Source organism: Bacillus rossius, chromosome 1 (assembly GCF_032445375.1).
Source record: "Bacillus rossius redtenbacheri isolate Brsri chromosome 1, Brsri_v3, whole genome shotgun sequence".
Lineage (NCBI taxonomy): Eukaryota > Metazoa > Arthropoda > Insecta > Phasmatodea > Bacillidae > Bacillus > Bacillus rossius.
The window spans coordinates 319,223,951-319,245,904 of NC_086330.1; the positions used below are offsets into that span (position 1 = coordinate 319,223,951).

A 21,954-nucleotide genomic window follows, 5' to 3' on the forward strand; every position below is an offset into this window, starting at 1 on the left:
ATAACACCTCATATAATATGTTTAACGATTATTGAAACTATGTGAAAATGGATTTTTGTAACAGTTTGGAATGTTTATATTGATATGAGTAATTATTTAAAGTCCACGGTGACCTGTTTATGATTTGTAATAAGTAAAAAAGTAAAAAAAAAAAAAAAACGCAAGCCATCTTACATTTTATTGTTGACAAAATCTTAGGCTTACGTGATGTATTTTGAGGCAAGGAAAAAAAAATTGTGGTTTCCGGCCGTGGGGGGGGGGGGAGGATTAAGGTTTTTCGCCTAGGGCACCAATTTACCTTGCACCGGTCCTGTGTAGCGGGGAGGCCGAAAGTGTCGGGTCCACGGGAACGGCTCTCCGAATGACTCGCCGGCAAAGCGCTCCGCAGCCGGGCCGGGCCGCGGTCGAGGCTGCATGCGGCGCACGCGCGCTCCGGGATCCCACCACAGATAATAAATGGCCTTCCTCCCTTCCACCCCTCCCCCCCTCACCCCTGCACCGCCGGCCCCGCGCTGCCCCGAACCGGCGCGCTGCCTCGTCTTGAATTGACCCTAATCCACGCACGTCTCTCGTCCGCCCCGTCTCTTGTTGGCGGGAGGGAGGGAGGGAAGCAACAGGTCCCGCGTGTGCGCTCTGATTGGTCCCTGCCTCAATCAGATGAGATGTTGCGAGGCAAATATCCCTTCCCCCGGCCCCAATCCCTTAGCCATTTGCTTACTTCCATTCCATGTCTCTCCCCCTCCATCCCCCTAACCCAAAACACCCCGAGAGTTTCGTCTTGATTGCCTGTGTTTGTTGCGAGACGAGTATTCTGTAAGAACTTCTCGTAGACTCTCTTTTTTTTTTTACCCTCTCTATATTTCATCATTACGCGAGTTTTAGGTAGCAAGATACGTTGCCTCATCGCCAAATGAAATGCAGAGCTTCTGTAGTAACAGTAGTAAAAAGTTTATTAATTAAAAAAAAATTTCCTCACGCGCATTAATAGAAAGTAACTGATTATACATATATCATTTGGGTCTTTAACCCCCTCCCCCCTAGAGGCACAGTCGATCCCGGGGCAAATTCCCACGACCTCATGGCTATAAAAAAAGTATGTTTATTACCCAAAGCTCGAAATTAGGTTTTTTTTGGCGCTCTGACCCCCCTCCCCCATCACCCCCTTAAAGATAAGATCTAAAGTTATCAAAATATTCTATTATTGTATTATGTATGCAAAATTTCAACACATTCGAACGTCGAAAAGTGGGTAAAAATTGAATGTAAAGATTTAATTTCGTAGTTCATTCATTCATACATACAGGTCAAGCTAATAAAAGCGTTGTAAAAATGGTTGAAATTGATATTTTTCACAGCATTTTAGACATTATTAATTATCTACTCGATATTTAACGTTTTATAAGCACAGTAAATATACGTTTGCCTTCATCATAGAGTTTTTCGACAACCTGACGTGTTTGGAATGGGTCTATTTCAAATTTTGTGTAATCCCAACTTAGCGTGTGCGATTCATCTTTTGCTCTCCAAGTGATTATATAGAATGAATGTTAACGAGAATTTGAATAGCATTGCTACTGACGAGACCTTAAGTCTAGTTTCAAATAAATATGTAATATTGAGATACGTCACGCTAATGATTCGTGCATATTTTGATAGTTGTTGGAATGTATTTGCTGTTCAGTGTCTTGCTATACGGTTAATATGTGTATTTGTCATTTACAAAAAATAATTGTATCTCGAACTCAAAACTGCGTCAGTAATCAGTGCTTATTTAGAGTTAATTTGTGCTGTAAAAACTTATTTTTGGATGAGATAAATGAAACATTATAGCTTACTGTAAGTTGGTGGATAACTTGACGTGAATATACCAACTTCCGAAAGTCGTAAATGCGTCACATATTTTGCTCCTCAAATATTTGTTCTGGGTATATCAAAACTACCTATACAGCCTGTTAGATGTTCGTGGAAACTTTGTACTATGCTATCACTTATGTTTAATGTGGCAACAATATTTTTTACTACGGCAGAAATAAGCCATATTTGAGCACCAGGCAAAGTTTGTGTTTGAAAGTCCAGTGTGTGGTGGCCAATTTGACTTACATTCTCGTTCCTCATGCTGGGGCCTTGGTTTCAATTTTTTTTATTTGTTTAAGACATCGGGGTAGTTTTCTGGAATTCGTTTACGATGAAGGATAGCTGGGCCATCCGCCACGCGGGCGCTGCAGTCTTATCCCCGCCGGCAGGCGCTGGAATGGCGGACAGGTTCAAACACGTCTCCATCGCGCAGGCGTCGTCGCCATGCATTATCGGGGGTGATGTATGGCAGGCGCAAAGCTGCTCGGCGCCCTTCTCTCCCCCCTCCTCCTCCTTCTCAGGTCTACCCGCGCGATAAGTGCGCGCTATTTATCATCCGCGGATATCTCCCGCGACCAGACGCTGAGTTATGGACGGGACATTACTTCCTCGTGCGCCGAGTTACCCCGCAGCCCCTTCGTCTTGTCTCCTCGCCTCCCGCGACGGGCGACTCAAATGTTTCGCAAAATAGCTTGCATCCGCGGCGGGGCCAAGGATGTGGACGTAAGTGGCGTCGTGAATGTTTCCTAAACTCGACCCGGTTGTGTGTTGCCCTTGGAAGGTCATCAGTCGACCCACCCTCTACCTGTGGTAGGTGGGAGGTCTAGTATTGTGCTGCGCACATGGTTGTACTGCGGTAGTGAGGCAGGATGATAAGTGCCATGATAACTGGTGTTTCCAGCACGGTGTCGCCTCTAAACTCAAGGCTCTGGTTACTGGCGCGCAGTCTTCTCGTTATGCATAGAGCACCTTGGTAGAGTCAAGCGGTAACCATTACCTTAAATGACGGACAAATTAATATGAGTGTGTAATAAAAGGCCCTTGTGTGCTTTCAAGAATCTGTTGTGGATGTTTCAAAGCTAAAAAGTATTCTGAAGATACGCGTTTTAGCCATTTTCATGTTTAAAAACTAAATACGGAAACTGAACTTTTCATCCGCGCTCAGCGAGTTCTTAATTACTTATCGTAAATAGATTCCACTTGGTTACCTTAAGCAATTTTAAAATCGCTTGATATTTTTTTAAGCTTGCACACAGCATGTATGCTAAGGTAGGTGGGGCCCTTAAGTACATGTCTGCATGAAAATACTTGGTGCAGTTATTCCTGACAGTTGACAATATGGTTCTAGTGCGTATTACAATGACTGCAAGACCAAACTCTCTATGGAAATAAGAATGATGTTATTTATAGTCTATCTTAATCAAGAATTCCCAACTTCGACGTGGTACATGCACTGTTAGAAATTTCAGTAAATTTGCTGACTTTTCAACTAAGCGTTTAACTCAGATAAACGAAGAATTTCAGATAATTTCATTCTTAGAAACTTCGTCGTATTTCTAATTTCCCTTTAAAGATTTTGTTCTACACAAAGGTAAACACACACGTGGACAAAATAAGTAGGTTCTTAACTGTAGGATGAACTAGTTTTGGAATGTTTTGATAATATTCCGAGAATATTCTTTTGAATCCAAGTTAAAATTAAGTGACCTCAGTGTCCGTAAATTTACGCAGATAGATTTCTGGGTAATTTGGGACCAGCGTTCTTGGTTAATTTGAAGGTGAAAATTGTTAGCACTGTGAACGGTAACTTCTTCGTTGGGTGGCGAACAGAGTCCGGTCGAACGGACGCGTGGAGCCAAACAACGAGGCGCGAGGTCGCTGGTCGATCCAGGCGCTGTCTGCGTCCCTCGCCGGGGTTGTGCTCGCGAGCAGGCGGTGACCGACTGTGGCTGACGCAGATCTGCTTCGACGGAGGTCCTCTGGAGTCCTCTGGAGCGGTGGAGTCGACTAAGGGGAACAACGTTGCGGGGATAGTACAGTCGCAGTTTAGCTCGGGCGACCCGGCAAACGTCCTTCCGCGTCTGTTTGCGCATGGTCGAAGCGCGTTCTTGTACGAAGCAGTTCCGGGTACCGTACCCGATCGCAGGTATAGGGAATGTCGCAGATTACGACAGACATACGTTTTCAGCTAAGCTTTATATGTGCTTATGTTTGTCGTTTACTTGTCGAAAGTTATGAATATAATATTTGTTGTAATGATAAACATTAGTGAACAGACAAAAATAAATTGGAAAATCGATAAAAGTTCACCCAAATATGCGTTTTTTTCCATTATATTACCTTTGAATTGTAATATGTATTAAAGAATATGACCATTGTTAAATATCAATTTAAAAAAAAACTATAAGCACGACTCGATCCAGGGATCCAGCGATGACGGAGCTTGAACGCTAACCACTCGACCGCCGCCATCTCGCACGCACGATCACAACAAACTGGTACATATTCGACGGGTAAAACTTAGCTGAAGAATTTCTCGAAAACGCTCAAGTGGTACGCCTTACTACTTGCACATTATGTTTTCCTGACGGACTACTAAAAGTGTACAAAGTTGGAATAAAATCCGTGATCCGAACGCCGTAGCTTCCCCTTTTTTTTTTGGTCGAAGATGCTCGCTTGCCGTAACGGCTCTGCAAGGAAACTATTAAAATAGTTTAACAGGACTGCGGTTTTAGGTTTCATTACAAAAAGTTTAAAAAAAAAACTGTTAAGCGAAATAAATCGTAAGATTTTACGGCCCGACGGAACCACCAAGGTTTTAGTTTTCCCCTAACTCATTGGGTGCCTTCTGGGTACTCAGTAATTATAAACCAGTTCGGTGTTGGTACCGAACCCTACGGCCCTCAGCTCGGGATGGACGAAGGGTGGACCCAGGTTCACCGCCACCCGTTTTGGAGCCGGGCTTACGCGCTGCTTACGACCGGGACCCGCTCTTAATAGCGCTGGTTGGTGCACGTGTAGCCAGGGACACAGCGGGGCGAAGAGGCGTGTTCCAGCTAACGGCCGAGCGATATGGCCTGCCAGCCCATCGCGCGCGTGTGTAGGCGTGTTAAGGGGGATTAGGCCTCGCCATCTTGCAATCTACTAACACAGGGTGTCCAGAAAAGAATGTCGCAGCGCCAACGGTATATTACAACAATTTAATTTATACTATTTACAACAATTCATACAATAATTGAAGTTAAACTTTTACAAATGTTCAGTATGTGTATACATTAATTATACGGCACATATCCAACCTAAATTCCAATTATTCCCTCACTTTGGTTATTTGGAAGCAATAGCCTATTCATTACTGTGTCTCAACTCTGGAAAATCATCAGGTAGCTGCGGAACGTAGTCACGATCTTTTATAAATCTTCATAAAAAAAATCTCATGGCGTTATGTCGGTTGAACTTGGAGGCCAGCGATAAAGAGCTCCATCGTCTCGACCATTACGACCAATCCAACGGTCAGGGACTTCGAAGTTCAACCACTCTCGTACAAAGAGATTCCAATGGGGAAGGGCTCCATCCGTTTACAAATAAAGTTTAGAGGTTCACCCACTACTAACTGTGGAAAGAGCTATTCTTTCGCGATGCAAGCGAGGAAACAACAAAGCTGCACTCGCGCATGCGTTTATTTAATACTGTTTGAGTGACTTTTTTTTGTGATCTTGAACCAACACACTACCACGCTTACAGTTGATAGTATTAAATTGTATAACTGGGACATTATTTTATGGATATAATGTATTTTGATACCGCTTGCAATAAAAGCTTCCGTGCTAAATTTATTTTGGTTTGACATGGCATAGAACTCAGTTTTGTCTACTTGTTGAAATTAACACTTGCGAACTGGTGTGATTATCATAATAGTTGTAGTCACCAAGTGAAATAATAAGTTCTTTCCTCGCAGCGCTTACAGACTAGAGCCTATTAGTAAACATGTGGTTGCAACAAAGTATAGAAGGCTTGGGAGATATGATTTATACCTTGACATGCCAAACATTGTGATGAATAATTCAAAATTAAAATTATATCAAACAGATGAAAAAATCCAAGATGGCGGGGCCTCATTCCCCCCCCCCTTAAATATTTTTTTAAAGTATTGCATAAAATATAGTTTTAACTGGCCTTACATTCTCCCACCAAATGTCAAAACCATCTATGTAATTCAAACTTAAACAATCTCATTAAAAGAGGTGAACATCTTTGTAATAACAACGTTCTCAATATGCCAAAAAAAATTCTACTTGATACACCTGTGTGCTTTTACCAATAGCAGGAGGATTTACTCTACTGATAATTATTTATATTACAGCTGTCTGTATGGACATTTAAAAATAATCTCAAATCACCATCTTGGATTTTCAAAATACTAGCCACAGCCTTTATCACATAATATTTCATTAATTTTCTAGACAAACTACGGAACTCAGGGTCAGGCACTTGCCAATTCTAACATTCGAAGCCTCGTGTAAGGTTTACCTTATCTGCATTCGCCCCGGGGGTAATAATCAGATATATGTTCAGTGCGGTGCCAAAATCTTTACTCTGGATGTTTGCGAACAACGGGGAATAAATTTAATGGAATTCCAGGGTTTTGCCGTATCAAGTAATTTTTGTTGATTGAACATAGGTTCAGAAATTCAACCCTTCAGTGTTACTGACACGACCAGTACCGCGCAAATTTTACTTCGTGCCCATGGTTTAGGGCTCACTGTTGACATGGATGTCCCGTCACGTGACAGCTTCACCTATCCGGAGAACCAGATATGCGCCGTGATATCGTTTCACATGTTAAATACTTACTCTCAGTCACTATTCTACCATTTTTCAATGCACTGTGCATTGCAAAGAAACGTAAATTCATATTGACCAAAAAGTGTCCGAATATTTTTTTGTAAGCGTTCATTTTCTGTAAAAAATTACCAAAACACAAAAAAAAAAAATCTTTTTAAATTTTATGTTTCTTTTGTATCCATGTTGTCTCCTTCGTAAGAGTGCTGTTTTTGTTAAGAAGCAAATCCATCACAAAAAAAATTCCTTTTCGGCACAGTCTACAGGCGTAGGTATATTTCGAAGTAGCTATTCCTTGTGGAAACGTTCTGGAAACTTCTATAAACTTCTGGAACATTTTAAGAACTTAATGTACATGACATCGCTTATGTTGTCTAATTATCCAAAATGATTTATAGAACATTTTCTCATATTCCATGCAGCGAATATATTTCAAATGTTTTTAACTCAATACATCCAGCATTGAATAGCTTAGAACGAATTTTTATATTATGCGTTCTAGGGTAATTATGAATTTTTCTGACTTTTAAACATTATTTTTCATCCCTTGCACTAATACCTAGTCGTATAATTTTTTTTTTGGACCAAGGTTTAAAATAATATTATGACGGTTTAAAAAATATTCTAACGGATTTGTTAGTAAGAAAATATTAATTTTGTTCCCCGCAAATTTTTACGGTAATAGTTTGTTTCATCAAAAAAAATTTTTAGCCAAAGGTTTTAGATAATATTTGAGATATTTACAGCAAATTATAACGGATTTGATAGCAAACCAATTAAAAAAGTTATGATCTTTTTTGTCTATCAACCCTTGTTATTTCTCCACTTGCACAAATGGTTGGTCACATAACAATTTACGTACATGGTACAGATTTATTCCAGACACCTTTTTTTAAAAAAATATCTTATAGTAATGGTTCGTCATATCAAAAATAGTATCAGACCATAGTTTTAGATAGTTATTAGAAAATTTACAGTTAATTATTATTTATTTTACCGGTTACATAATACGGGAGTTAAGATTTTTTTAACCATAACTCCTGTTTTTTTCACCCTTAGAAGCAATGGTTAGTCGTATCAAAAATGGTTTCAGACAAAAGTTTTAGATAAAAATTATAAGATTTACAACAACTTAGCTGATTCGATTGTGTTCCTACTAAGGGAGTTATGAATTAACTTGTCCTCCTACCCTTGTTTTTTCCACCCCTTGCAATTATGGTTTGTTGTATCAAAAATTTATTTAGACAAAAATATATTGTATTACTCCTACGAGTTATAATATGTTCAATCGGAAGAGATATTCGTCATTTTTTGTTAGTTATGGTGATTTTTATGTTTTTTTTCTAAAACCTTCCCCATTTCTACCTCGTTGGTCGGATATTGCCTTTTAACTAATTAAACCGAATATTTCCAATACTAGATTTTATTTATCAGTTCAGAAATGATTTGTGCAAACTTACGGCATTTATCTTTTCCATTATATATATAATTTTTGAGCTGGCGATGGTTTTGGGGTATTTGGACCATCAAACGAAAAAATTGTATACAAATGTTCCGTAAATCGTACTATGGTAACGGCTACAATAGTAGTCATGTATACTTTCGAACCCATTCTTATATTTGTAGCTTTCTAAATATTGTCTAACACTTTTGTCTAAAGACAATTTTTATGTTACCAACCATTACGGCAGAGAGAAGAAATATGAAGAGTTTACAGACAAAAAAATCGTTACTAAATAGATATATTATTAAATCCGTAATAATTTATTGAAAAAATACAAACTTTATCTCAAACCTTTGGCTGAAACGTTTTTTGATGAAACCAACTATTAACGTATAAACAGAGTTTGAAATTTTAAAAAATTCAGAACTTCGTTAGTATTAATTTCGTAAGAATTTATTTTAAACCATCTTAACATTATCTTAAACCTTAGTCCAAAGAAAAGTGTTATACTACCACGTATGGGATGAAAGGGATGAAAAATATTGTTTGAAGGTTAAAAAAAATAATACTTTAGTAGGCATAATATGAAATTCGTACTAACCAATTCAATGCTGGATGCATTAAGTTAAAAACATTCAGAATATTTTCACTGCATGGAATATGAGAAAATGTTTAATTCACAATTTTGGAATATTGAAGAACATATAGAATGTTATGTTCATTTAGTACTTGAAATGTTCCGGAAGTTTAAAGAATTTTCCAAATCATTTCCAGAATAAAGTGATACTTCGAAATCTACCTACTCGTGTAGGCTGTGCCGAAATAAATTATTTTAGTTTTTACATAGTTTCCAGATTACACGCCAAGTAAACGATTGTTATTTTACAGAATATTATGGTCAAGTCCTTCCTTATTTGTGTTCTGGTGTTTTTGAATCTCTAATAACCTCGCTGCCGAATACAATAAACAAACAAATACTCGTGAAATTAGTTTTTTTTTTCTGCTCAAACACGTAATCAGGTATTTCTTTTATTAAAAAAGAAATGCTGTATGCGCTTATTCTCGTATTTAGAAGTGCCTATTGTTTTATTTTTTTATTCGTGTTGGGCAATTTTGTAAGCTTGTAAACTTGGTCATCGCTTTTGACCGCCCCTCACTCGTCGGGGGCGACATGACCCAGTGATTGGTTGCGTGCTCGGCGGGGGAAAAACACAGAGAAATGTTCGGCGCTGTATTAGCAGCATTTCATGAGGTGTTTTAACACGTCCTCGCGAAACACAAGGGCCTAATGAAGAGCGCTCGTACAAAAGGCCAGCCCATTAACACCGCCGGCACTATCGCCGCGTTATTTTAACCCCCTCCGCCCGGGGGGGGGGGGGGGATGATAAAAGCCCGACAGGGATGAGTTTGTTGTGAAATATGCGGGATGAATATGAAATGGGCGGCCGGGGCCTCGCGTCGTGGGGACGACGGCAACACCGCTCACAGGACGTGTTCGTGCCCGCCGTTCCGTCGGTGGCCTTCCACTGCTGCTGCGGTGTCGCGTGCAGGGATAGTGCTGTTAGTCCTTCACAGCCTTGTTCGGAGTGCTGCTCTCTCGCGGCGTGGGAAACAGTGGACTGCAGTCAGTTGTGGACTCGGTGACTTGTTTTCCGAATAGCTCCTGAAACGACCTTTCAGCCTAAATGATGTCAGCCATATTTGTTGACCTTCGTTGACCTTCCGAACAGTTGCAAGAATCCTTACAGAATTGTCGCGTACGCTTCGCGTACGATAAGTCTGTTGCTCAGCCAGCCAACCACTAATTAAACACTTTTATGTCATCTATTATTGTCAACTGATTAACCTGAACGTGTCAAAATTTAAAAAAAAAAATATTTGATACTACACTAGGCTGTTGTATTATCGTCTAAAGAATTCGAATATTTTTTTTACAGCTAGAGTTTCTCACTGAATGCAGCCTTTAAAATTAAATAATCCTTTCGTAAAGGCTGTATGGGTAAAGGATACATCCTTGCAATTCGGAAACAGCAAATATCTGATAACGATCCGTGCTCAATGTTGCACAAAATTTTACTCAGACAGCCTGATTTACACAAGACAAAAGTTTTTTTAAAAGTTTTATGTTTCTTAATAGTTAGTGGAAACACACGATTTAACTCGCTGCAAACCTGCCGAATTTTTGCAGTCAAAACTAATTTCATTGAGTGGTTATTTCATATTTTCTGAGATAATAATTTATTATTATAATTAGCATGCTGCTTTATTACCAACATATGCTGCATTACTATCTATCTGAGAATGAATCCCCCTAAAACTCATATTTACTTTCATTTAAGAGTAAACTTAAGTCGCGCGGAATCTCGTACCTGGGAGGATGACAAGGTCGATTTACACTAACTTTGCCTTTGTGATGACGTGCTCAGAACTTCGATACCACGCAAACCTTTGAAAGGGTTTGGGTCATATCTTGGCATGACAAGAGAAAAAGTAGGCGTTTTAGTTGTTGGATATGCTACACATGTACGTATTCCTAATGCACAAACCGCTCCCAAACCTTTAGATACGACAATGCCAGTCCCATATTTTTAGGAATGTGTTTCTACGTCAGCATAGAACTTTTCTGTCCATAAGCGTGTATGTTGATAATTACGTACTGCATTAGTTTGTACATGACAAACACTATTACCTATGAAATCAGACGTATCGTTCCGAGGACTACGGTGGCTCAGTGGCCAAATAATTCGCCTCCCACCAAGACGGTCCTGGAGATGTTCCCGGCGATGTCAGGTCTGAACCTTTTTGCAATTAGGAAACGTGGCTGGCGTTTCTGTGTGCCAGGTTGAATTTTCTATTGAGTAGCTCCCGTTCTATCCAGTTATTCATTCCGTCAGTGATCCCTTGTCATCCCACCACAATCTAATGACCCCGATATCTACAAGGCGTTAAGGAGCCCGCGTGGTCAGGGGTTTATCTGTGTTATTGAATGCAAAACTCGCTAGTGCTTCTAGCGCGGTGTCGGCTCTGAACTGGCGCGCAGTCTTCTCGTCGTGCATAGTGCAGCTATGAGATTTGAGTGGTTACCATAACATTGCATGGCGGATAAATGAAGATAAAGGTGTTTTGCAAGTCGTTTAATTGCTTTCAAGAATCTTTAACAGATGTTTTTGTCCAAAAGTGATCTAAAAATACGCGTTCTGGCCATTTCCATTCTTCTAAAAAATACAGTTTAAAAACTAAATACGGAAACTGAACTACACGTCCGCCTTCAACGTATTATTTCAAACCCACAGCGCTCCGATATCTTCAGCAGTTTTCAAATCTCGTGGTTTTTTTTTTTTTTTTTCATTGAACTCTGCACAACGCGCTGGGAGGAGGGGCCATTGGGCCTTTATTCATTCATGGTTTCACGGTAGAACTGATAAAATGCTGAACGAATGACAATTTGAAAGAGACTGCAAAGTGTATAAAAGAGCGAGTGGGTTATCGTTGCCGAGAGCACCACAGAGAGTGAGCGAGCCTGGTGGTTGCCTCCGCACCAGCCTGGTTATTGCAACCAGGAAGCGCGGACTGCAAACAGACTGCGTTATTCGCCCCGCTGACTTATGCAGGGTCTCGCCTGGGGTGGGTAGAGGGTGGGGGGGGGGGAGGAGGGGTGATGTTGGTTTTGGCTTTTGTCGCGGCTTCTTACCCGCCTTTCTCCTTCCCTGGAGTCCCCTGCCTTACGGGAGTGTTCCTTCTCCGCAGCTCGTGTGCCCGACCGCTTTGAAGTAGCGACCTGCGAACACTCTTCGGCGCGCGTCGGGATTTGCCGCGGCTGTTCTGCAGCTACTGCGTGGTCTTCAAAGGGGATTATTTACAATTAAATCCCTTTTTTAATTTCGAGAATTTTATCGTGTGAAATCAAACAGCTGCCCTGTATTTTCCCGTTTTGTGATCATTATTTCAACCGACGTTTGCGTGCACGTGCGAGGTGTGTTTAAAAAGTAACGGGAAATTTTGTAATTTTAGTGGGGATGTAGGTATATTAGGCCGGTTCGCGTCGGGACGCCTGGTCGGCGACTTCCCGCCGCACGCTGGCATTCTGCAGGTAGCCGCACTTGGTGGCGCGTCACGTGATTTTGCTTCTCGGACTTGCTGAGTCCTCGTCTAAAGCCGAGTGTCCTTGTTGCAAAAAAAATTGAGTTTTCCAAAACATTGCTACACTTTATTCAATTTTTGTAACTTCATTTAATGCAAAACCTTTTCCATTTTCTTAAACAAATAATTAATATAATAAATCGCCGCTACAAACAAAACACATTTAACCTTTTACGACAGCTGAAAAAACTAAACATCCTTTATGACTAACAATGTACTCATACCTTTCAGACAAGTTTACCAACACAATGACGAAAAAAATTGCGCGAATCTGACTAATACAAACCACGAAATAACAAAAAATTCTGTTACTTTTTAACACACTTCGTAAGTACGTGTGTGTATTGGAGTACACATTATGATTTTTTTAAATTTCATTAAGGATAATGTCTTGTTGACAGTAAGGTCATTAAACAGTTAAAATTGCTCTCAATTTTATAAAAACACTGGTCACAAATTATTGATGGATGTTTGTAAATACACGGTTATCTTCGAAACCTTACTTTGAACAAGAGCTCAGGAATAACAAAATCCTAGTATTATTGAAAATCTTCAGAAAGTTTTCAGTTTACAGCGAAAACACTTAATCCTGCCAAGTGTTTTTTTAATCCTTTTTAAAATGGGACACAGAATCCTGAGTAAGTAAGAAAATGGCGTAGATTTCACGGAAAATAAAGTTGTATGGCTTTACCGAGTAACAGTTGTTGATTTACGATACAAAATGTGTCTTTACATTTCGTGAATTTATTTTTGTTACAGTGTAGCGATTATTAATGAATCGGCTATGGACTGCTAACACAAATTAATGCCAGCACTTGTCTAGAGCGATTTCGGGAAAACATGATAAGTCTAACCCGTGTCTTGTGGATTGCGAGTCCATTGCCTTGCCATTGCGTCACCGCGCTCTATATTGCGTCAAATGATTCACCTCGGAATACAGTTTGATTTCGCAATCATTAAGTTGGCTGCCTGGTTGGACGCACGAGCTCTTAACAACGCGAGGGGGGCGATAAGGGCGACACTGGATCGCGCAGCGCACGTCTCACAGCCTCTACGCGCCACGCGCAGAACAGTGGTGCAGTCTTTGCGTCGGTAACGCGACTATATGGGTTTTGTAGCCGTGACTCTATAATTTCATGGTGGTATATTAAATATGAAGGCCCCTGCACGTCCTTGTGCCACTTAACAATACTCTGTGTAGAATTTTTCATACTTATAAATGTCTAAAAAAACACCTGTTCTAGCTATTACCACTAGCTATTATTCGTTATAGACGAAACCATGAAACGAAACTTGTATAGAAACATGCAATGGCTCTTAAATGATATTCGCGATCAGACATTTTATAAATCTGAAGCGGTTTTACAATGGCGCGTCAACGCCTGGAGTTCTGCACTCCGCAGCCAGGCGGCCATCTTGAGGCAGTCAGTGAGTGCCAAATAAAGTCTCATTTATTATTTACTTTTGACCCTTGTGGTACATTAGCGTGACGCCCCACAGATTTCATCTTTAATAATCACTGATTTTGTGAGCGGTGCATGGATATAAGTAACTCGGGTATTTTTGCGTAAAGACTTAACTTTTTTTTCCCCCGAAGTTAAACCGTGAAAATATAATCTCTGCTTCTTATCGGATCACTTGTAAGCACGCGAACAATTAATTTCGTAATACTTACTGTTCGTCCACCAGTCTTCAGACCTGTCTAATATACAGTTTGATATTGCGCCAGGTGCAAAATGTGTTGGGGGGGGGGGGGGGGGGGAACTAAAGCTTCATGTCTTTTGTGTTTTAATTAATATTCATTTGTCTTTTGCGAAATAAAAGTTAATAGGCCCTACTAAGTTTTGCGCAATAAAGTGAGAATGATGTAACTATAAGTATGGCAAATACACAGTTTGACGAAACTCACGCAAGTCATTTAGGAGTAGGCCTACCTGTACAAAATAAATGTGAGCTAGTCTTTTAGTACTCACCAGTGATGTTTAAACATCGAACCTCGGTAACAAACAAATTCATGTGTTTTCACGTTGTAAATTAACTTATAAAACTAAACATGGACACGAAATTTATCGTAGAATTCTTAAAAATAATTTTGAGCGTAATAAATATACTGCAACAAAAAAAAATCACTTTTCAACATTTCTGGACTCAAATCATACAAGTACTTTCTGCACCTGCCGCTAGAATTCGCTGCCTGAATCATAATTTTACTTGCCAACATCACGCGCAGATAGCAGCCTGAAACAAACGGAAATATTTAACTATTAAAAATGGCGTGAAAGGCTTGAGAAAATCTTTAACCCCGGATTTGGACTGTATTTTATTTTAAAAAAAATAACTTTCCATGATGTGAGAATTCATTAAATAAGAAATACTAAATGTTCCACTCACGTTCGAAGTTATACTTCTGTGGCATTACTAAAAATTAACCTGAAACATTTTAAAGCACATATTATAACACTAAGTATATGTTTGTATATTTGGTTTTTGCCTAAACGACTGAAATCAAATTTTACAAATCTTACAAACAAACCTTAAGCTTATTGGGCTGATTCGACGTATTTTTTACATTATATTACTATATTATTAATAAAATTAAAAACAATTCCAGTGTCGAGGTATGAACCACGTAAACACCATCCCTAAAGCTTCTAAACCACACACTCTGCCGCCCATCTTCCGAGACAATTTAACTGTGAAAGAAGACTATGTATTGTCAACAGTGCAATGCCAGTTTTCTTGCGCATCTTAAAACTTGTAATTACTTATTACTACGACTACTTTAGTTTACCAAGTATATTCCAGGGTAGTTTCATTATTGTACAGTTTCATTTGGCACATTGGCACGTTTGGTATGTCTCCCTAATGTTTACGAAAATAACTATATACAGGTTTATGTTGTTACACGCGTATCCTCCACGTTGACGACTTCGGTACCGTGGTTACACATTTCCGTTCATTCTAGTTCCGTTCCGTTCCGTTCCATTCCGTTCACGACATTACTCCTACCAAATGCCGTATGCCGAGAGCTAAGATGTTTACACGTCAAATAGGAAGACACTTAGGATCAGTTGTAAAAATTTGTAACCAAGCCACAACAAAATCAAATATATATTATTAAAAAACCACAGGCAGTTACGATTTAAATATACATAGTTCCTGGAATGTTTTGTTGTGTACAAACGGGTTTTGGCAGCAAAGAGAGCCTGATGTTATTCCTCCGCGCCGCCAATATGACGGGCGCTGCCTCTAGGCGGTGCTACAGTCATACGGTCAGCGACGCGAAGAGAGGAACACAAACACGAAACCAAACTTGCGATAGATTGCTGCCTCTCAGAAACAACCAGCGGGCATCCTTTTTTCCCGTATTTTTCTTGCGAACTCTGGGTGCAGAAAATCCACATTTGTGTGTTTGTGTGTAGCCTATGTGTGTTTTTTTTACACGCAGAATCGGAACAAAAGTTCCAATAGTATGTATGACTTCTCTGAAGTCCAACCGCAGATTCTTTACCAATCGTGTGGCTTATTGATATAAAAATAAAATATTTCTCGGGAAAGTTTTCAAAAGAACTTCAAAGTTCAAATTGATGTTTCATTTCTCATTTTATGTAAACGTAATCGTGTTGTGAAGTATTTATTTATATGCAATCCGAACATAAGTATTGGTATGGTCTTTAGTAGCAGTTTAACCATTTATATTTGAAACCAAGCCTCTATTGGCATTGAGACAGGATAAAGACGCGATGTTATGTTACTTAGTTGCCCAGTGACACAGGCAGGTATTTCAGGGAAGGAACAGGCCATGTTATGTTTACGTTTATGAATCCCGTTTCATGGTTACGCTTTGGAAAGTGCAGGAGGGTAGCCTCAGCGAGAGGCTGGTTAATTCATTGGACGGAGAGGGGCTGTCAACCCCCCCCCCTCCCTTTTTCCGGGATGGTCTGCACTTGGTGTGCAGTAAGGAACTATTCTAGCCAGCTTTTACCTTGTGTGATATCGGAAAACCATGGGGAACCTAAATAAGTGTGTAACCTATTCGGGACTCAAACCCGTGCGTCTTCTGAAATACGAGTCTAGTGTGCTATGTTGCTCCATGCCACGTTCTTATAGACATTTCCATCGAAAAATGTTTACTGTAAATGCATGAAACCGTGCCAATTTTGTCAGAAAATGGATCTTATTTCAGTATATTTTGGATATGAAACATACTGTACTTCTTGTAGCTTCTGAAGCTACACGAAATTGTTAGATCATTGATTCTGGAAAACTTAAATATGATGAGGTAGGAGCAAAGCAATGCATTGAAGTTCAGGCAAGGCTATAAATACTGCGGACTTTAAACTTAAACTTACCGTAATGGAATTTGTAAAGGTGGGTATCCATAGGTTGCATGTTATCCGTTCCGTGAAATAGTAACGTATAACCCTGTGAACCTGTGAAACGATGATGGCATTCCCACCGTGTCATTCATCCTTTAGAACGTACTCGTATCAAAAACAAATGTTACGTTCCATAAGGGCAGTTCATCAGTAGCCATGAGCACAGATTAACTTGCAGCCATCGCTGTCACTTTTATACACCTCTCGCTTAAAAAGAAGAAATAAGAAGAAGTCACCTATACGGTGGATCTCAAAAGGATTTACAAGTAGGGAGCTGTACGGTAGTTCGAGTTTGTTGGTTGATTCGACGTTTCAGGCAGTGAGTGGACTGTGCAAGAACTTTACGAGAATGCATCCAACGGAATTCAAATTTTTTTCTGTGTTCTAAAAATAAAGAATGACGCCACCCAGGTTCCACACAGGTTCTTTCTTCAAGCCGTAACTTCTTTTGATGTGCCGGCGAAGGACCGACAAATGACGGATTGAACCCGTTGCGTATTTCCGAGCCAAGTTTTGAAGCGCAACGCTGCAACGAGCCCCTTTTACACAAAATAATCTACTGTTACAAATCGTACTTTACACATTTTATTAAACATAAAATTCTATCAGAAATCTTATTTTGAAAAATACACTTGAAGGTAAAGCTAGTACGGTTACCAGTTACAGTATCTAATTAAAAAAAAAGAACTTGTCAATTGTAAATAAATAGGATTTCTAAGTATTTACTTGCACATTTGTAAACCTCATGTCATACAGACTTAAGATGATTTTTCTTATCTCTGGCGCGCGGTTTGCCAACACAAATGTCAAAATCACCTGATGTAAAAAATGTTTGTTAAAATTATTTACTGTAAAGTTATAATTATATACAACTCGTATCTAATAAAATTATATGTATTACGGACTAGTAGAGTGATTTTATCATTCATAACCTGAACAATGCACGGACGTATTGCCGAATATAAGCCATCATTACGCAGAAAAAAAATTGTCATGTACTTTTACAAAATATTACTTTGGAAACACCATTTGCCATGGAATAGTTTGTAATACTACAATAAAGGTATTGTAACTTTGTACAACACATGGCTATGGTTATTTTTGCATATATGAAATACGTTTTCCAGATATTAGTGAGTATTTCTTACGAACATTGGAGCAATTTTTAAAATTTTAATTGATGTCTCATTAAATCATGTATTTTTTAAAAAAATGATATCGAATATTCAACTTTGACTTAATTTTGATGTATCATGCTTATAAATGTGCGCAGTTAGTAAAGGGAAGCTATTGAGAGAACGGTTTGCAAATAACATTAACTAGTGGAGGTACTGGAACAACACACAAAGCATGAATACCCGGGTAAGAATCCGAACCCAGTATTACTGCGAAAACCTTTTTCCTGGGTAGTGATACAGTTGTCTTCATGTAAGAGTACACGTTTACAGATATAAAAAATGGAACAAGTTGTAGTGTGCCGCTGGGATGTAGCGGGGTTGCCGTGTCGCAGGCGCTGGTGTACCGCGACGGCGGTAACCTGGTGTCCGGCTCGCTGGAGGCGCTGGTGCGGCACATGGTGCCCACGGCCGACTACTACCCGGACCGCGCCTACCTGTTCGCCTTCCTGCTCAGCTCGCGGCTGTTCGTCAAGCCGCACGAGCTGCTGGGCGAGGTGTGCGCGCTCTGCGACCAGCAGCAGAAGCTCGGCGACAAGCAGGCGCCCGCAAAGGTAACGCCAATAACTGCTTCAACTTGGACGTGTGCTTGTTCGGCTCGGTTCGGCCCGGCTCGGTTCTGACCAGCCCAGCTCGGTTTGGATCAGCCCAGCTCGGTTCGGACCAGCCCAGCTCGGTTCGGACCAGCCCGGCTCGGTTCGGACCATCCCAGCTCGGTTTGGATCGGCCCAGCTCGGTTCGGATCGGCCCAGCTCGGTTCGGACCAGCCCGGCTCGGTTTGGAGCGGCCCAGCTGGGTTTGGATCGGCCCAGCTCGGTTCGGACCAGCCCAGCTCGGTTTGGATCGGCCCAGCTCGGTTCGGACCAGCCCAGCTCGGTTTGGATCGGCCCAGCTCGGTTCGGACCATCCCAGCTCGGTTTGGATCGGCCCAGCTCGGTTCGGATCGGCCCAGCTCGGTTCGGACCAGCCCAGCTCGGTTTGGATCGGTCCAGCTCGGTTGGGATCGGCCCAGCTCGGTTCGGACCAGTCCAGCTCGGTTTGGATGGGCCCGGCTCGGGTCTGGTCGGGGCGGCTTGGTTCGGCCCGGCTTTGGTCAGCCCGGCTCGGTTCGGCTCGGAACAGAAAACGTCAACTTCCGCGCACTTGATCAGCTTCTCTCGGGACGTTCCTTCATACACAGCTGACGAACAGGTCGTCATGTACGTAAAGTAGCGGTACATCTTGTTAAAATGAGAAAGTTCTTATGGCGAAGAAGATATAACTATCCTGGTTCCGTTTGATGGGTTGGTTAAACTTGTGCCAAGATTTTGGGTTCCTAATGTACATTTAAAGAGAAACGAGCACGGTGAATCTGTTTCCAGTTTTATTCCAGAATTATAAAACTTTTCTCAGTATTTTATAATGTCAAGTGACAAGTTTTTTTGAGCTAGCACGAAAAATACTATTGCGAAAAAAGGAACATCCGTTAAAAAAAAAAAAGATAGCGCATGAAGAGCGTTTAGGTGTTTGCGCTCGAGAAGGTACATGCAATTTTGTGTAGACAGATTTAGTTAGGTGCAGTGAATTTTAAAATTTATTAATAGTAGTGATATAGTCAGAATGATGAAAAATTTTAATAATTGCGCATGTAAAACATGAAAACAGTACACTTAATCTCCAAAGATACAATTATCAAACATGTTGCCTTGTAGACTGATAGGATATTCGGAACTAGTGGCTCGTACCGAAGCGCGCCGATAGCAAAATGCCGAAACGAGCCGAGACGAGCCGAGCCGTTCCGATCATGTGCGTGGCCTTCAGTTCGAAAGCATGCATTTACATAACTGCCAACTGGTCCTAGGCTAGCGCGTCCTGCTTTGTTCTCATGCTTTCATTCTCGTAGAGCCCCTTGCAGAGTCAGGCAAGTTGAATCAAAGTAAACAAATTTCAGGTTAATCAAATGAAAGCATACTGTACTTTGCGTCACTGTGGGAGCCAGTCTTAATTTTTATCTTGGTTTAAGACTGTTCTACAGGTACATCTCACGTTAAAAATTACAATCACTTAAATACTCATGTCGAAATAGTAACGATATATTTTTTTCTCTCGGACAAATCTTATTATTTAATCCATCGATTAGTTTTTTATTGCTCTAGTACAAAATGTAAAGTAACAAATTACAAATAATCCAAATATAAAGATGAAACAACTGTAGCGGATTATGCAATTATTTTATAAACAAACCCAAAATAAAAACTAGTATGGTCACAGATTAAATTTTGTTTGATATGCAATTTACACTAAACCCATTAATAAATTTCGCACAAGACTTCATTTGCGACTTCAGGCTGAGTCTCACACGCTATATATTTTTTTAAATCTTAATTAGAAATATCCTGGGACAGCGACTCCAGAAGTGCATTTGCGTGCATTACTAAGCTGGGTCAATAAGGAAAAATTAGCTTCTAGCTAGTGACTGAGAAGGAAAGAGAAAAAAGAAATTGAGTTATATTTCACCAATAGCAGATAACGCGTAATATATACGTGTATCTGGCGCAAAAATCAACAACAAACTGTAATGTGTATGCTTAATCTATTTGCGTCATAATTCGACCGTAAAACGTGTGCTACAAGTTAAAAAAAAACAATAAAAAGCATAAAAAATACGTATAACTTACGTTAAAAAGTACTTCCCTAGGAGTGGTATACGCGTTCCGTTAAAAAAATCCGTGTTTAAGCTTCAGTCACACACTGTGTTATTGTTTTAAAATTCACATTATTTCAACTGTTACATAAGGGAAAATCCTGTAAATTAATTACAATAACTGTTTTCCCTTTCAAGTTGGGTAAAAATTTTTGTCATCAGATATTTTCAAAAATTTATCTATCAGCGGTAGGAATTCACGCACTTTACGCGCTTGCTCAATGTTTTACCGCCGTTGCGTAACACTTTTAATGGAAAGATAATGAGATAGCCAGCATAGCTTGTGAACATTCTGTAGTGTAAGCTTGTGAGCGAAAAGGGGGGAGGGTATGTGGGACATGGCCAGGGGCGCAAATCTATAGTAATAGCAAGTGGGGCCCGCGCGGCCCGAGAGTTTAATGTGTGGATTTTAACAGTCACAAGTATGTTGTACAATGCCCTTTATGTTGGCCTGTATGCGTGCAAATAAGCAGGAAACTTTTAAAATACAGAAAGTTTGTTGCGTTCGTCTGTGCTGATAATTTTACATGACTACTAGCTGCAGTACCCGGCTTTGCCCGGGCTGAACACCGGGTGATATATTGTCCGCGAGTTACAGCAAAATGGATAGCGATATGTCCAGTGTGGTGGACATTAAGAAATGACACATAATTACTGTTTGTGTATCTGTGACCTATGGTTTTCTGTTTACCCATCGCGATCGGTTGAAAGGTTTAGAAGTTGATGCGCTACAGCGCCATCTAGCGGCGAGTTACAAAAAAAAATTGTTAGCATAAAAACTTTCTCCATGATAAAAACACTTCGATGTACCAACTTTCATGGCGATCGGTCAAACGGCGTAAGAGTTTATCGACGACATACATGCCAACATCCAATTTATATATATTCTTATATTTCGAAATTTTGGGGCTTTCACTTTTGCGGAAAGTGGATGTTCAGGACCTCGAATGGTTTGGAACACTCCATCTCGAAAGAATAGATATTTGAAATTCGAAATTTTGGGGCTTTGTTCCCAGGGGGGGGGGGGGGGGGGCGGGGGGTTCGAGGACCCTGAATGGCTCGAAAACACTTAAAATCGAAAGAGATAGATTTTTCAAATTTTTTAAACTTTCGAAATTTTGGGGCTTTAACCACTTGGGGGGGGGGGGAGGGGTTGACGTTGAGGACCCCGAATGGCTCGGAAACACTCCAAATCGAAAAAGATATGAAGTAATATAAGAATGTAGGCATTTACTGTACTCCTATCTACCATAATAACAATATTGACAAAAAGAAAGCTTATTACCTACCTATTAATAATTATCTAAATAAATTAATAAATAACTCTATGTTTAAGAATTTACGTACATACATAATATTAAACTTCAAACTATACACACCAAAAAAAAAACTAAGGATGTTTATGAAAATATATTTATTTGTCATAATGTTTAAAAC

General features: G+C 40.2%; 1 protein-coding gene across 2 annotated transcripts in view; it reads left to right on the forward strand.

Annotated features, from left to right (window-relative positions):
* Nucleotides 1-21,954, forward strand: part of LOC134527956 (uncharacterized) — a 1,033,783-nt gene that overhangs the window by 868,307 nt on the left and 143,522 nt on the right. For both annotated transcript variants that reach the window (XM_063361049.1, XM_063361048.1), the window contains exon 5: nucleotides 18,170-18,388. In XM_063361049.1, coding sequence (XP_063217119.1) covers nucleotides 18,170-18,388 — 219 coding nt within the window. The remainder of the gene's footprint in view (nucleotides 1-18,169; nucleotides 18,389-21,954) is intronic.